The 18,282-nt window shown below is 32.1% G+C and overlaps 1 protein-coding gene across 2 annotated transcripts; it reads left to right on the top strand.

The window, feature by feature from the left end:
- Positions 1-10,122: 10,122 nt before the first annotated feature.
- Positions 10,123-14,934, top strand: LOC110655353 (squamosa promoter-binding-like protein 6). 2 transcript variants are annotated; one of them, XM_058137048.1, is made up of 5 exons: positions 10,123-10,521; positions 11,473-12,153; positions 12,607-12,743; positions 13,628-14,364; positions 14,674-14,934. In XM_058137048.1, the coding sequence occupies exons 2-4, from the start codon at positions 11,519-11,521 to the stop codon at positions 14,353-14,355; spliced, it is 1,500 nt and encodes a 499-aa protein (XP_057993031.1). In that variant the 5' UTR covers positions 10,123-10,521; positions 11,473-11,518; the 3' UTR covers positions 14,356-14,364; positions 14,674-14,934. The 2 variants fall into 2 exon arrangements, with proteins under 2 accessions (XP_057993031.1, XP_057993029.1); XM_058137046.1 differs by having other exon boundaries at positions 10,123-12,153.
- The last annotated feature ends 3,348 nt before the right edge of the window (positions 14,935-18,282 follow it).

An 18,282-nucleotide genomic window follows, 5' to 3' on the forward strand; every position in this document is an offset into this window, starting at 1 on the left:
AAACGAAAAGTGACAAGTCTGGATGGTTATAAATCACTAGAAAGTTCAAGGATCAAATTAATGACCCTAGATAAGGGTGGAATTAGTGTTGGAAGAATTTATTAGTGAGAGAAATCTTTCAGGAATCAACAAAAGTTAAGGGCACAATAAAAACGATGATAGATATGAATCATAGGTCGAGTATAAGTAAAGTTAATAAATTATAAAATATTATGTCAAGAAGGAAAATGGTACGGTAAAGGGTTCATGCAGATGATACCTTATAGGTAGAGCATAATTGTGCTAGGAGATGATGAAATTTGGAGAGAAAGACCAAGAAACTTAGGTGAAACGTTATAATATGACAATCGGGTGTAGTTGAATATAAGAGGATATTTTCTTTCTTTTCAAGTTTAGCTTGTGCTTTTGGTTCTAGAAGGTTATATAAGGAACAGAAACTGAGTCAAGGAGACCTAGTTATTGAGAGTTTGGTAGGCACAAATTCATACATAATTTCCTGATATGAGAATGACAGTAAGTGCATACCTAGTATTAAGTATGAAAGGACAAACAGTAATGACAGGAGTTAAATTGAGTTAGCTACTAAGGCTTGCAACTGTTTTAAACTATGAGCTAGAGGAAATACTAATTGTGGATGAGTTTCAATAGATGAAATTATTGCTAATGGGTAATTTGAGGTTGAAGTTTGGAAAGTTGTGGGCAGTATATGTGATTATATTAAAGAGAATAAACACGTGAAGTATCTTATTTAGAATTAAGGCATGACACACATTTCCCACAAAGTGTTAGTTTAGATGGAACTTATAGTTTCTGGAGCTCCTATCCATCCAGGATGAGCAATTTCCTACTAAGGCTGGTAGGGAATGATAATGTTCTGATAGTTAAGTTGGGAAAGGGGTTACAAAAATGAATTTTCTATGGTTAATTATAAGTGTTACAAAAGGTGAAGAATGTGCTGGCAGGAGTAAGCCGTAAGGTTAGAATTTTCGAAGTAATGGAACTAGTAATCAAGATAAGACTAAGAAATAAAAAGAAAGTTAAAGTTGATGATGGGATAGACGTCTTTGAAGGAAAAGGTGTAAGGATGAGATAGGACTAAAATTAAGGAATAAGTACAGCAGGTTGAAAAGATACCAACAATACCAAAAATAGGAAAAGGGAAGTGGATAAGATGCAAAGGACAGGAAGAGAGCTCGATAGAGTCAGTTATAATAACGAGGATAAGGAGTGTCTAACCACTGCCCCTGTGTTAACACTACCTATGAGCGGTGAAGGATACACCGTGTACTGTGACGCCTCCAGAGTTGGCCTAGGGTGTGTTTTGATGCGGAATGGAAAAGTAGTGGCTTATGCTTCAAGGCAGCTGAAGAGGCATGAGCAGAACTATCCCACCCATGATTTGGAAATGGCGGTTGTAGTCTTTGCACTAAAAATCTGGAGACACTACCTGTATGGTGAAGTGTGCGAGATATACACCGACCATAAGAGTTTGAAGTACATCTTCCAACAGAGGGATTTAAACTTGAGACAGAGGAGATGGATGGAGCTTCTGGAAGACTATGATTGCACCATCCAGTACCACCCTGGGAAGGCCAATGTAGTAGCAGATGCTTTAAGCAGAAAATCTTCCGCGGTTTGGCGCACATTTCAGCAGAGAAGAGACCGTTGATTCAGGAAGTACATGAGTTGATGGATCAAGGTTTAATCCTAGATCTTTCAGATGAGGGGGTATTGTTGGCTCATTTTTCAGTGAGGCCAGACTTGCGGGACAGAGTTAGAGTTTCCCAGCACAGAGACCAACAATTAATGAAGATCATAGAAAGAGTACAGCAAGGTGAAGGTGGTGAGTTTGGATTTGCCAATGATGGTGCCCTAGTGCAAGGTTCTAGGATATGTGTGCCCGATGTGGACAATCTCAGAGATGAAATCATGCGAGAGGCACACTATACACTGTACAATGTCCACCCAGGTTCCACCAAGATGTACCATGATGTGAAAGATAGCTATTGGTGGAATGGCATGAAGAGAGACATAGCAGACTTTGTGTCCAAGTGCTTGACTTGTCAGAAGGTGAAGTTTGAACACCAGAGACCGTCAGGGAAGTTGTAAGAGCTCCCTATCCCAGAATGGAAGTGGGAAATGATTTCTATGGATTTTGTGACTGGGTTGCCTCGTACCACGCGAGGATATGATTCGATATGGGTAATTGTAGACCGCCTAACCAATCAGCTCATTTCTTGCCTGTGAAGACTACATATTCTGTTGCACAGTACGCCCGACTCTATATTCGAGAAATCGTCAGATTGCATGGAGTTCCAGCTTCCATAATATCTGACAGAGGGCCCCAGTTCACTTCTCGATTTTGGAGAAAGTTGCAGGAGGCACTTGGCACACAGTTGAACTTCAGTACGGCTTTCCACCCTCAGACAGACGGACAAATTCGAAGGACAATCCAAACACTGGAAGACATGCTTCGCATTAGTATTTTGGATTTTGGAGGTCAATGGGATGATCAGCTAGCTTTGGTGGAGTTTGCCTACAACAACAGTTACCATTCCAGCATAGGGATGGTACCCTATGAGGCACTATATGGAAGAAAGTGTAGGTCTCCTCTGTGTTGGACAGAAATGGGAGAAGCGAAGGTGCATGATGTAAACCTAGTGCAGTACACTTCAAAGATAGTTCATTTAATCAGGGAACGATTGAAAACAGCTTTCAGTAGGCAGAAGAGTTATGCAGACCCCAGACGGAGGGATATGGAGTTTGCAGTAGGCGACTATGTATTCCTGAAGGTTTCTCCGATGAAGGGAGTCATGAGATTTGGAAAGAAGGGCAAGTTGGCACCTCCGTATATTGGACCTTTTGAGGTTACTGATAGAGTTGGAGCAGTTGCCTACCGGTTGGAGCTACCACCCAACCTTTCTCACGTTCATCCCGTGTTTCACATCTCCATGCTCAGAAAATATATTCCAGATCCTTCTCATGTACTACAACCAGATGTAATAGAGCTAAAAGAGAACTTGACATTTGAGGAGCAACCTGTAGCCATAGTGGACTACCAAGTGAGACAGCTAAGATCAAAACAGATCCCTATGGTTAAGGTTTTGTAGAGGAGCCAGTTAGTGGAAGAGTGCACCTGAGAGTCAGAACGGGACATGCGTAGCAAGTACCCTTATCTGTTCAATGTGTAATCATGTACTTTATTCTGCCTTGTGTAAAATTCGAGGACGAATTTTCTGTAAGGGGGGAAGAATGTAACACCCCTGATTTTTATATATTATTATTGGGCTTCGTGTAGGTATCCTCAATTCGCGGAAATTCGACAGTTGTCCGGATCTGTGAATTTCCGGCCAGACAGACCAGCTACCGGAAAAGTCTCTGAATTGGATCGAGATTTTGGCTACCCCACCATTGTTAGGCATCCCGAGCACGTTCCCGAAGTCGGAATCGGCAAAGGTAAACCCGAACCTTGCTTTTTCGTAATTTTCTAGTGCTTAAATAGGATTAAAAATCCATAAAATATTCGTGGTAGCTTAGAAAATTACGATTCTTTTTGCAATAGCTTAGTAATATTTCTAAGGACCGCAAGGTAGTTTTATAATTTTTAGAGCTTATTTGAGCGCTTTTGCAAAAATGATTAATTATAAGGACAAAATTGAAATTTTACATATTGTGATGGATGATTGATTTGATGGGCTTAGGAGGGGTTGTGTGATGTGATTGAGTTGTGGATATATGGATGGTGGATATAGAAGTGTGTTTTGAGCCCTTTTGCAGGTTGGGTAGGTCCTAGGTATGGGAGACTCACGGATTTTGGTATGACTTAGGACGTATTGGGTCTTTTCTTGATTTTTTTTGAGTCATTTGTATTAAATGATTGTAATAAAATTGTCAGTGAGCCGATGCCTTTCTTCCTCCGCCCGCCTCGGTGACCACCATCAAGTCCGTGAGTAAAAAATTAATTTTAATAGAACTTTCGATATGATTATATATTCAAGATGCCCATGCATCACTTATATGCATATATTTATGTAGTTAAACTCTAGGCACGATTTATGATGCATTGATAATCATAAAGTGCCATGATGTTGTTGTGGTAATTTGGAGCAATCGTGCGTTGGCGTGCGTGTGATGTGGTGTGGACTATGGATAGGACGTAGTCACGGCTTGAGTTCTTCTTGGGACCCGATCCTTCGAGGGGTAGTCACGCTTGAGTTCTTCACTGGGACCCTCGATTTGGTTTATTAAGCGAAAGTCCCGCTTGAGTTCTTCACGGCACCAGTTGGATTTAAGAGAGTCAGATAGGGGATCAGCTCCCATATGTTATGATTGATGCTACAGGGTGCGTGAGTGCTCCAAATTACCTTTTTGATGTTATGATGTGAAAATGATGTTGATGTTGCATTTCACTCTATAGGGTGCATTAGTTTTAGATAGTTATAGAGATTATGGTTAAAATTGATATTTTACTCTCTGAGTCGAACGCTCACTCCTGTTCAATATTTTTTTCAGGCTACAGGAGGATTTTATTTTTGGTTAATCTGCTTTTCTCCTTCGCAGGTTGTTTATCAATATTTGTGTAATTTTATTTACTCCTAGAATTTTCGCATGTGTTAGCAGTATTTATTTGATTATGGTCTGTAATATTATTATCATGTTGGACCTGTAAACGTATAATGATATGTATGTTTGATGGATTGGATGAGGGAGCTGAGCTCCCATTTATTTTTATGAGGATATGAGTATGTGGAGGGTGAGCTGAGCTCCCCAATTGAGTATTTATTATGTTTACAGGTCGGGTGAGTCGAAAACTCCCCGTTGGAAAGTCCATTTTATGGTCGGATTCTGCCCGTTTGGTTTCTTGAAATTGGGCCCAAATGGGCCTTAGAGTTGGGTTAATGAACAGTTAGGCTTACTACGGGCCTCGGAGGCTTTAGGCTGGCCCAGGTCCTAGTGCCGGTCCGGCCCATAGGTTGGGTCGTGACAGATTTGGTGCGATTCTTCAATTTTGTTCGGACCCTGAGGACTATGCATAGTCCTAGTTTTTATTACTACCTGAGTTATTCTTGTTCACACCCATGCAAAAAAACCAAATGGATGTAATAATAATAAAATATAAATATATAAGATATAATAATATATAATAAAAAAATTTCAAATATTATAATAAAAAAATATAATAAAATAATATATAATAGAATAATCTATATAATAAAAAAATTTATAGAATAAATATACAATAATAATATAATATATAATAAATAAAATTTAAATAAATAATTTTTAAAATTAAAATTAAAATAATATAAAAAAAAAATTGGGCTAAGCTTGGGATGTCATTATAAATGGCATCTAAGCAACATTTACCGCGAGAATGTTATTTGGAGACAAATTTTGCAAAACGTTTTATTTTATTAGCTTCCAATATAAAAATTATAAATTAAACACAAAATTCTAAAATTAGCGTCAATCTTATCCACATCAGCCTATATTACTCCATTTTCCTAATTTCTCTTAAGTTTACCTTTTTTTAATTAATTATTTTTTTCAATTCACCTATACGGTAAAAAAAACTCTATAATACTCCTCTATATGTATAATGTAGAAATTCTAATGAGTTTTAAAAAAGATGTCCATCATTTACTCCAAACTTTTCTTTTTATCAAAGATAAAAGTGATTTGATCCAAACAAACTCTAGATAAAAAAATTTTCTCTAATAATGAAAGCATCTGTGAATGGCAGACATTTTACTTGTGAGTTATGGAGCGCAATGCACTTGCATGTGATATGGGGAGAAAGAAAATCTGGAAAAGAAAAATAAAAGAAAAGAAAAAAGGTTTAGCCTTTGTCTCTTCCGCGGAGAGACACTAGACGTGTAAGCACGTCGTGATGTTAAAATGCGTTTGTTAGGGGCAAAAGGACGCTGAGAGTTTTGTCGAATGGCAGTGGCCAGCAGGCAGTGGACGAGTGCAGAACGTGGTGGTGGGCCGTTTTCCATAAAGCAAACTCCTGGGTTGGAGTCTTTTTCTTCTCGGTGACCTTAGAATTAATGGTGGTGTACTGTTGATAAGGACAAGTGTAAGTGCACATTTTGTTATTAGTGGTTGAAACTTGAAAGAATTGGCCCTTATTTTCACACCGCTGAAGCATGCAATGGGACATTTTTGGCCAGCACCCTGGACCCATTTCCACTCTTTCTCTGCTTGCCATTTGTTGCTTGAACATGGGTATCTTATTAAAACAAACTGATAAATCAGATTTTATAATATTCAAAAGAAAATTAATAAATTAAATTGTAAAATTAAATTGAGTCGAATTTTATATTTTTTAACATTTTTTAATTATTTATAATTCAATTATTATTATTATTATTATTATTATTATTATTTTCATATATATGTATTATTATTTATTAATTTAAAAATAAATATTATTTAATAAAAATAAAAAATGAAACAAGATTAGGCAGCTTTCAAAAGAGGGGGGCAGTTGAGGAAGGGACAAAGGATCCGAGAGTGGAGAGAGAGAAAAAGTAGACTAGTGGTTGGCTTTTTGCTGGCAAAATGGGATTGCAAAGCAAAAGGCTGAGGGAAGGTAGGTGGTGACAGTGAGAGAGAGCGAGCTGGCCAATTAGCCTTTTGGGTTCTCCATTTGATAACGGGGACGCGTGTATGCTCACCGTCGTGTACAAATGGCAGTCAGGGGTCTTGTCACTAAAATGATTCTCTTTCTCTGCCAAATCCCAATCATCAAAATTTTATGGCTCCGCTGCACCTTTCCCTTAACTTGAAGTCGATATTCGGTCCGGTCCAATATCGTATACGACAGTTATTTTAAATTATTCATTCATTTTAATTTAATTTAATAATTATATGTTGATTTTAAAATTATTACATCATCATTGATAAAATCAAAATCCTTAATTCTAATTTGAGTTTTAAATAATTTTTTTAATTTTATAATATTTGATTTAATTATATAAAATTAAATATTTAAATAAAATAATTAATAAATATTAACATTTAGATTCATGACCTTTTAATTATCAACTCATCTATTATCTTTAAAAAGATATATATATATAATATAAATTTAAAATATAAAGAATTATATTACTATATTTTTATTTAAGTAAATTAAACATAAATTATTTATATATAAATAATAATTATCTAAATTTAAAATATTTAATTGTATTGACATCGTATCTAACTTATTTAATCAGTGAATACTTTATTATATGAAAATTTATCATAATTATTTAATTATTTGATCTTTCTATTATTCAAATTTAATAACCTTTAAATTTTGACATTTTATTAGAAAAAAGATTTACACCTCTCATTCTACACTCCCATCCATATAACAAAGCACATTTAAACAAGCCAAAAAATAAAGATTATAATAAATTCTTAATTAATAGAGCGACTCCAAAAAAATAAAACAAAATAAATCCTTAATAAGAATAAAACAAATAATTCAGGGCTTATTGATAAGAAATAGATCTGAGTATATATGGTCAAAATCTTTTTTATAATGACACATATTTAATAATTATCAAGAAAATAAAAAAAAATAAAGGAAAAAATGAAAAGGGAAAAAGGTAAAATAAAGAAAAAGATGAAAAAAGTAGAAAAAAAAAGGAGGAGATTTTATAAAGAGAAAGAGAAGTCTCCCCAAGGATTTTAACATGATTTCCTTAAAAAATAAATTACATAAATTTTATTAAAAAAATTTTGATGGTATTCTTCAATTTATATTAATTACAATTTTATTTTTTTTTAAATACTAACAAAATTTGTTATATGCTTTTATTAATGATTCAAATCTTATTTAATATAATATAAAACATATTTTAATGATTGAATAAAAACTTATCTTAATTTTTTTAATTACTAATTTATTTATAATTTTATTTATTATTAAATTTAATTTTTTTAATAAATTTAAGATTTCCTATAAATAAAATTATGAAATAAAAGCCGTTAAGTTTTAAATTTTTAATCTTTTAAATTATAAAATAAACATTTAAATATTGAATTATAATTTTAATTTAATATAAACTATTAATTTAATTATATAAATAACAATTATACATTTATTATATTTTTAAAATATTAAAAAATATATAGTGCTTTTTTCACAATGAAAAGGAAAATCTCATTTTATACTTTTTGAATCTAATATATAGAGCAATGCAATATTTTAAAAATATATATTTTTAACTTTTTTATGCTATTATTAATATCCTTTATTTTTTATGTAAATCTTTATATATTATATTTAAATAAAAAATGTATGAGCTAAATATATATGTAATTATTAAAAATTTAAAATTTTATAAAAAATATTTTCTATAAAAATATTAAATGGACATATTGGAGAATTATTAAATGGTCTATAATATCATATTAACAGAAAGAAAAATCAACGTGTTATCCAAAATGATATAATTATCAATTGTCTTATCTATTTTGACAATTCCAATTTCGTTGAGAAATTAAAAACATGATATGAGAGATGTCTATGCCAAGTGAGTTTGCTCTATTCAGCTATACTTCTATCAAGAACCAGGGTATATCTTCTTGTAGGGTAATTATAACTCTAATAAGTCTAAATTGGCAATTACTATGAGTTTGACAGATATAGGTTAGGGTAACATTCATGTAATAGACTTTTGGCGTACTAATGGCTGTATGCAGTTAATTTAAAGGCTGAACTAATCAACTGTCTTATCTTGTGAGTAGCAATATTGAATATTCAAAATATGTGTTACTCAGATACACATCTTTATCAAATTAAATGGCATGTAAGTTAGTAGTTGTAGCCGGTTTATCTTGTTCGATTACTAACAAGACAACATGTGAGATTAACGAGTCTTTCGATCGATGACAATAAGTTTATCATTTTTTAAAGTGAGCTTAGTCATTAATATGTTTGAGTGGCTTCTATTCAGGCTACTTATTTGTATTCGTACGTATACTCTCATCTGATACCTGAACTATATATAGTGAAATACGATGGATACATATCATTAATTCAAGAGGTAAATGATTTAAATTGAATCAATAATGATGATGGCTTATATACATATACACACACACTTATAGTGATATAGTGATCAAACAATTACTCTTATTAAGGTGAGGTAGACAAAAAGTCCACTCAATGTAAAACAATGCAATAAAATATTTTGTAATTGCAAACATATAAAAAATAAGGTAAATTTGAAAATTCTATTTGTAAATACTTATTTTAACTTCTAAGGTCATCAAATCAACTAATAAATTTTAAAAATAAATTAATTTATTTGTTTATAATAAATTTTAAATTTATAAATTAAAAAAATAAATTGTATAAACCTAATTTTTTTTATTTTAGTACTTATAAATTAATTTGATCAAATATTTTATTATATTATAACTATTTATTTTTTAAAATTTTATCATAAATTTTATTTAATATATTTTTTAATCATTTTAATAATGAATGTGCTTATAAGTTATTTTTTTACTAAACACATTAACTACTTATTAGTAATTTATAAATACTTTAACTAAATATATAACTATTTAAAATTTTAAATATTTATAATTTCAAATTAACTTATAATTTTATTTTTATAAGTAAGTGAAATGCTCCCTTAAAATAATATTTCTTAGCATATTATCAGCTGTGATATTCAAAACTTAGTCAACACAGTAATCCCATACTGAGTGCCAAAATTCTTAATTCCTTAATTCAATGTTACAGATGTGTGACATAAAATGCACTTTTAACCTCTATTTGCCCAAATTATTAACTTATACACTGACTCAATAAATAATTAAATTAAATATAAATATATTATCCTATATCTTGATATCCAAATGTAAAAATAAAAAAAATAAAAAATATAAGGTAATAATATTTTTTTTTCACAAAATAAACAGAGCATATGTCAAAATAAAAAAAAAAAGTTTAACTAAAAAATCATATCTTTATTTCCTATATTAAAAAAGGGTGGGAAAGTGCACCAAAAAAAAAAAACAAAAGAGGGTGGGAAAAACAGTAACAGCAGAAGAAGCAGCAGCACATGAGGCGTATCAGAAGTGATCATATCAGGCACAGAAGCAAGAAATAGAAATAAAGAAGATCGGAAGCAAGAAGAGAAGGACACTAGTTTGCAAATCATTAATAAAAAAATTAAAAAACCAGGAAAACCAACAATAATAATAGCAATTTGGCAGTGGGAGTAGCCGAGAGTAGCAGTGGGTGCTTGCTTGCTTGCTTTGCTCTTGTCAGGGAATGGGGAATAAATGTAAAGGGGATGGACAAAATGGGAAACACAGTCCCTCTCAAAAGCTACAAAAGACCTGGACATGCTTTTGAGACTTTCATCCATTTTAGACTCTCTAGTGGAAATCATTTTGACTCACGCCACTGTTTCTGTTTTTTCTTCTTCGACCTTCTTTCCTTCTCCACTTACCTGAACAATTTTACCGGTCTCTCTTTTTCTCTGTTTTTTTTTCCCCTCTCTGGTAAGCAACATCAGAGCTACTGTATAGTTCTGTTTTTCTTGTTTTCTGGGTTCTTCTTCTTTGTGTGTGCGTTTGTTTTACCGAGGAAGGAAAATCTTAGAACCCGCTGCAACCCATTTCTTGTCGTGCAATTTCTTAGCATCCAAACTTGGTGACTTCGTTGTCAAGCCCTTGATTTTTGTTTGGGTGTCTGCTTCTTTGTTTTTACATGTCTTTTGAAAGCATAAGTGGAACTTTTCTGGTCCTTTTTCTAGTCTATTTATTGGGATTTGATATTTTGTGCTTTTTTGTTATATAGTTTTGTTTTAGACTGTGGATTAAACATTTATTCAGAGTATTGTGGATTTTGATTCTGCTTCATGTCGTCTCCTCTTTTTGGTTGCCCAGAAAAGTAGAGGAAAGTGAAATAGGTAGAAATTCAAAGTTCTGTATTTTCTTCTCCCTTAGATCCTGCTGTACAGCAGGAGAAATTAAAAAAAAAAAAAAAAGACACAGAAAAGAAAGCAAACCCATATAATCAAAGTTGGCTGAGATGATAGTTTTTTACAAAAGAATAAAAGAAATAAGCATTCTATTATTCTGTTTTTCTTCTTCGAAATTTCTCGGCCAACAAACAGAGCGGTGTTTTCTTCTTTTTCATCACTGTTTGTGGTGTTATTTTGTTATCAGTCTCATCATTACTGTAATATACTTATAAGGCATGTTGACTCTAAAGGGGTCTCTTCAGTTTTTGTCCATCCATCAGTTTTGTCTCTGAATCGAGTTGGGTTATTATCAACTGTTTGAACACTTGTTATTGTATTGTAATTCTTGATGTTACTGCCTACATGTTGTTTGTATTATTGCTTTTTTTACACACAGCATTTGCTATTCTTTGACTATCAAAAAATTAGAAGTGAATTTGGCTTTTGGCTACAAGTGGTAAGGCTTTCTATTTGTGAATTTTGTTAGGCTTTTGCACTTTCTGCATACTGTCTGCAATTCTTGTTCTCTGCTGATGGAATCTTGGCGCTACTCTGCTGAAGGTAAAGGCCTTCTGTTCTCAGATGAAATAGATTTATCAGTTGATTCATTTGGGAGAAGTAGAAAAGCATTCACCGGATGGGATGGGGATTCTGTTGAGAACATGGAGTTTATAGATTTGGGTTTCTCTGAAATGCCCAGAAAGCCATTTAATGGTAGTAACACGGGTATGGGGATACTTGGTGGCGGTGAAGCCGGTATCGATTCTAGTAAAATAGAATTTTCTTCTCCCAGTCATATAATTGCTTCAAATTCATCGTTGGAATCTGGGTCGAATCGTTCAAATTCTCTCATGGAATCTAATAGTCAGGATTCATCACTAATTGATTTAAAGCTAGGGAGGTTGGCTGATGGCAAAGAAGCACAAAATAGCAAGTTTTTGGAAGAGAGATCGGTGGTATCTTCAGCAAGCCCAACTTTTCAGGCAAAGAAAACTCGAACAATGAGTTCACGCTCTCAGACTCCCTTTTGCCAGGTATATGGTTGTCACAAGGATCTCAGCTCCTTAAAGGATTACCACAAGAGGCATAAAGTTTGTGAAGTACACTCAAAGACTCCTAAAGTTATAGTTAATGGCGTTGAGCAAAGGTTTTGTCAGCAGTGCAGCAGGTTGGCTGCTGCAATTTTTTTTTTCTCCTCCAATCATGATTCATTGATACTTATCTCCGTGCTTAGTATTTTAAAACTATATTTATCCGCACTTTGAATGCTAGATGGCTTATAACGGTGATGGTGAAATTACTTTAAAGATTCTGTATGAAACTGTGAATATGTAACTGTTGGTTTTTTGGTTTAATTGGGAAAAAATGTTGAAGCAAAATGGAATAGAACTGAATGTTGGATGAGAAATTATGTTTAGTCATACAGAACTGCAGATCCTTAGGTTTTTCAGTCCATGTAGGCAGATTTAATTTGGCAGGAAAGAATGTGCCTAATTGTTTTTTTTTTTTTTTTTTTTTTTAAATACTTTTGCTTAATGAATCATGTATCCTATTTCTATTCGCCAAAGCCCTGTGCTCCCATTCTTTTTAGTAAGTTCATTCTTGTGATTCAATTAATCAGGTTTCATTTGCTGGATGAATTCGATGATGGTAAACGTAGTTGTCGTAAGCGCCTAGCAGGCCACAACGAACGCAGAAGGAAACCTCAGTTTGGTTCTCTCTCTGGTAGACCCCATAAGTTGCTGCAGCCATACCAAGGTATGAACAGTTCAATCTCTTAATCTGCTTAGATAAAGGAACTCAATTTTATATAGCAGCTGAATGAATAGATACAAGCCCCCCCTGCTTCCCAGGAAAGAGAACTATGGTCTAATTGCTATATTAATTTTATCCTGTAACATTGGAATTTGTTAATTTGCATTTTGTCATATTGTTCTTGTCTTGACAGTGCATTTATTTTAGGTTACTGACCTTTTTCCTTCCCCTTAGATAGTCTTAATAAATGATCTAATCTGATGTCTAGAGATCTTGTAATTATTTCTTCCTCTGCGTACCTGTATATCTTTTATTCTGTGTTTGAGTTCTTGCTTTCTTTTTCCCCCAACTCTACATTGCTCTTTAGACTCAAGACTTGCAATAAGTGACATTAATAGACCTGGATGGAAATTATATAATATCTAAATCTTCCTTTCTTTTCATTGGTGTTTTTTTGTTGCAAGTGGCATTGTGTGAACCTGGATTCTGCGACACTGTTCTTAGGTTTGAATGGTGTTTCTATCTGGCATCCAACTTCAATAACTGGTTGACTAGTAACTCATTGACAGTTAAGTGATTAGTAATTTGAGTTAACAATTTAAAAAAATTTCCAACAAGTTAAAATTTAATTTGAAACAATTTGAAATTTCAAAGATAAATATAGGGATGAAGCTGCATTTGCCTTTCTCTGATTCTTTTATAGGCTAATAGAATTGCTTTTCTGGGTATTGGACTAGAATCCTGCTTATGCATCTATGGGACTTTTTTGTGATTATGGAGTTGAGTAATCCTATGCTGAAAACAATGAGTCATTATGTTTACGGGATTTTCAGTTTGCATTGTTGAACATATTTTTCAATATATTACCTAACACATGAATTTGACAGGAACCAAAATTTTGGGTACTTCCTTGCCGAAGAGAGCATCTTTTCTTTTCCCAAACATACTTCCTGGTGGTATTCTTTATCAAGAGAGATATGAACAGACCAACTGCTGCAGGCCTGCTAAATTGGAAGAGAAATCAAATTACTGTACAAATGGGCAGTTACTCCCAAAGTCTTTTCTCCATCTACATGCCAATGGGATCCAAAACACATCTGGAATTTCTCCATCTGCAACTGAAGACTTAACTGTTTTTAATACTACATCAGCTCTTCATGAGTTATCTGGGTTGTCTCATTCCAGTTGTGCTCTCTCTCTTCTGTCAGCCGAATCACAGGACTTGGGCCATTCGGCAGGAATTTTAATGGCTAGGCCCTTCATCAGTCAAGCCAGGGGTGTTTCTGACAAACTTTTGGGAGTAGAATCTTCGGAGAAGTACGTGCCAAATGTATTACATTCATCTGGAATGAATCCCATTAAAGCAAACCATATGGGATCCTTCACGGTTTCTTGTGCTGGTTATTCAGCTGACCTTCATGTTGAACCAGATAGTTTTCTTCAAGAGTCAGACTTTTTGAATGCCAAATATTGCGTTTCTGCTGAAAATGAATCTACTGTGGATTTGCTTCAATTGTCTTCACATCTTCACAGGGTGGAGCAACAAAGGAATTCTGTGCAAGTGAAGCATGAAATTGAGGAATTTTCCAGTTTCCTTACCACATATGGGCCATGAAGGAACAAGGTGTGTAAATAACCAACTGAAATCTCTTTCTAAATCTTTTATGCTGGAAATTGTCCATTTTTCTTAAAATGACCAAATATGGAATATACTTTTCTTCAAAAAATTATTGAAAAATATTGGATAGAAAGATGCTTATTCATGGCTGGTGCTCCAAATCTATGGCCGATGTCACTTGGTGGTAATACAGATAAGATAAATCTCATACAATATGGGAAATAACAATGACTTGCCTGGAGCTTTGTCAATTTTTATTTGCTGATATATGTAAATCTTTCTTGGGAAGTGATAATAAATTCAATGTTGTCGCAGGGTCAAAGGAGCTAGTTGAAGCTATGATACATGCCAAACATCATATGTGTAAACTAACTTCATTGATGCAATAGACGGAAGGCTGGTAGACTTTAGATAAGTGGAAACTTAAGATAAAATTTCTTGTACATTCCTTTACTTATAGGTATAGGACAGAATTTAGTAGTATAACTACTCTAAGTTCATGTAAGTTTGATACTGTTTCTTTCTTTGGATATGTCTATTTTGCGCATAAATGCAATTGCTGATCAGATTAAATCATCGGAGAACCTTAATTTTTGTTTATCTGAAGCAGATCCTTTATATCATTTTGTGAAGAGGCAATTTTGAAGGGACAAATTAAGGGGCAAAAAGACAAGGCCAACATAAAAATTGACATTGAGTTCTTGTGACACTAAGCTAATGCTTGATAAGCTAGATGAGCTTTCATACCTTTAGTCCTTATTGGTTAAATATTCTGCTTCCTTAGTGTTGGTTAATGGATATTAGTGCTGGTACATAATGACTTCTGCAGTTCCTTACGGCCATATTGTATAAAATATCCCAAAACCCTGGGAACTTTGACCCAATTGAAGTTCCCACAAAAATGAATGTTTGGAGAAGAGAGGTTTTCCATCTATGGTATCATTCCCCACATATTCCTTTTCCAATTGAGGCAAAAGGGGATTGGCCCCTTCATCCACTGATCAAAAGTCTCTCCTTTTGCATTCTTTTCTTTTCTTTTTCTTTCCTTCTCAGTGCTCTGTGGATGGTGAGTTGTAAAAGACTAACACAAATTCAAAAGTTGGGAAGAATTGAGCCATCGATCACCACAGAGGAATCCTATTTATTATATTGCAGAGAGTTGCAACTTGGCATAAACTAAGATACGCCTTGTGCTTAAATTATGTTCAGTGCAATTAATTATATGCTTAAGCCTTATAATATTTGTGTGTATGCATGTGCATGGCCACTTGTATACCCACTTTGTGACCCTCGGGACTAAGTTATAATCTTGTGAAGTCATTCATGACGCATGTTGTGATCCTATGATGTCACTCATGACGCATGTTAATGGAACTTGATATCTATTGTAATACCATACGTTGTCTTGAGTAGGACAGACAGCGAATAAAATATTTATAAAAATTATTTTATTTAAATTTAAATTTATTTTAAATTTAATTAAAATTTATTTTTAATTATTTAAATTTATTTAAATTTGATTATTATTATTTAGTAAATATTTAAATTTATTTAATTTTATATATTTTAATTAATAATTTATATAAAAAATAATTTTTATTAATAATTTATATTTTAAAAAATTAATAATTTTATAAAGTATTTTAATTTTATTTTATATAAAATAAAAAATATAAAAATTTATAAATATTATTATAAAAAATATATATTTTATATTTAATTAAATAATAAATTTAAATGACAGATATATAATATGTAAAATTCAATTCATTTCAAACTTGTTACGAGTATTAAATTTTAAATTCAAATTTATCTATTAAGATTAAGGGAGTGTTTGGTTTACCTGTTGGGTTCAGCTGATAGCTGATAAACACCCAAACAGGTAAATTATGGTGTTTGGCAAGCTTAAAAAAATAGAGCTGATAGCTGATGAGTAACTGATATGATACCCATCAGCTGCAGTTTGTATCAGCTCTATTTTTAGAGCTGTTTTTCATCAGCTGATAGCTGATCTGGTTTTATTTTGACTATATTATCTTTTTTTATTTAACTTGAAAATTAATATTATTAATAATTTTAATTTTTTATTTATAATTTTAATATTTTAATTAATGTATTTCAACTTTGTTAAAATATTTTTTATTAATAACATAAAATATAAAATATTTATTTATATCTAAAAACATAAAATTAATTACAAATTTTTTTATTAATAATAATAATTATTTTATTATTTTATCTATATTTTTAAAATTATTTAATTATCTTAAAAAAATAATTATTTTCTTATTTCAATAATAAAATAAATAATATAATATAAAAAATTAATAATTATATATTTATTTAAATAATATAATATATTAATTTAATAATTATATATTTAATTTAATAATAAAATAAATAATATAATGTAATAAATTTATAATTTTATATTTATTTAAATAATAAAATAAATTATATGATATATACTCTTATTAGTCATTTTACATATTAACAGCAACAGTTAAATATAATTTTACCAAACACTTAATATAAAACAGTTATCATCAGCTATCAGTTATAAGCTATCAGCTAACAGTAACAGCTATCAGCTAACAGCTATCAGTTGTATTCAACAGTTAATCCAATCAGGCCCTAAGTCAATTACCCTACTCTCAAGCTTGATCCACTGGTTGCATGCCAGTATCCGGTGTGGTTCACATTTGATTTAAAAAATGATTTTTTTATTAGCTTAGCGACGTAAACTTTCTTTTATATGGAAAATCAAAACTACTGCTATTTTGAATGCCTAGGGAAGATCTTCACATCCTTGGTCCTGTAGGCTACAGGAGGCACATTGCAGTAGTGTATTTACAGCATAAAAAAAAAAAAAGAAAAAAATATTTATGTTATGCGATGGTGGTGATGCATGAAGGCAATGAGTGCATGATGGTGATCATAGGGATGCATTTGTGCTTCTAATGATGGCGTCATACAATAGCAATGGGTGATGATGGTAGTGCCAATAATAGTAATGTTTTCATGGTGTTGCTAATGGCAAAAGTAAGGTGCAGCTGATGATAATGGTGTTTATTAATGGTGATGGTATTGTATGGGTTGAGCATATACCGCAACTTCATCCTAAAAATTAAATCATTATGTTTGAGCAGAGTGTAAGAAGTTTTTTTAAAGTAGGATAAGGAAAGTAATTAAAAGTAAAATAATGAAAAATAAGTTATCAAATTTGAGGTTTTAAAACTTGTAAATATTTTATTTTATTTTAATTTTTTACGAAAAAGAACTCCTTTCAATCCAACGTTGTATTATATTAAAATTCATATTTTACCTTTAAAAACATCCTTCTCAAATTTTAGAAAATGATGAAAGTGACTACAATTGTTAAATTTCGTTTATATTTTTCTATAATTAAATAAAATTTTTGGAAAATTTTAAGATGGTCAAATCTCAATTTTAATATTTGCTATTGTTGGTGATGAATATATGCCCACATTATTTTTATGAAAAAAAAAACTCATAAATTTAAATAGATTCCCACATAATTTTATATAATGTGGCATATGTAAATTAGTTGGGTGTATACATTCTGAGTGTAAGTAATACAGGTGAGTATTTGGTTCAAATCGAACCGAATCGAATTAAATTATCAAAATATTTTAGAACCGAACCGAATCGAAATAAATGAAAAATCGAATCTAACCGAACCGCTCTATTTTGCTTATTTTTTAAATTAGACTTAATTTTTAAGTTATTTAGTTTAATTTTAACCTTAATTTGAACCTAATGACCATTAATTAATGAAATTTAGCAATTTATATTGTCACGACCCAACCTATGGGCCGGACCGGCACTAGGACCTGAGCCAGCCTAAAGCCCCCGAGGCCCGCAGTAAGCCTAATAATTCCTTAACCCAACACTAAGGCCCAT

This window comes from Hevea brasiliensis, chromosome 2 (genome assembly GCF_030052815.1).
Source record: "Hevea brasiliensis isolate MT/VB/25A 57/8 chromosome 2, ASM3005281v1, whole genome shotgun sequence".
Classification (NCBI taxonomy): Eukaryota; Viridiplantae; Streptophyta; class Magnoliopsida; order Malpighiales; family Euphorbiaceae; genus Hevea; species Hevea brasiliensis.

Bases quoted from the DNA above. Each gene is read 5' to 3' on its own strand.
- LOC110655353 (XM_058137046.1), top strand. From the start codon at position 11,519: ATGGAATCTTGGCGCTACTCTGCTGAAGGTAAAGGCCTTCTGTTCTCA. The intron at 12,154-12,606 runs GTTGGCTGCTGC...TCAATTAATCAG, and splicing joins TTTTGTCAGCAGTGCAGCAG to GTTTCATTTGCTGGATGAAT. The intron at 12,744-13,627 runs GTATGAACAGTT...TGAATTTGACAG, and splicing joins GTTGCTGCAGCCATACCAAG to GAACCAAAATTTTGGGTACT.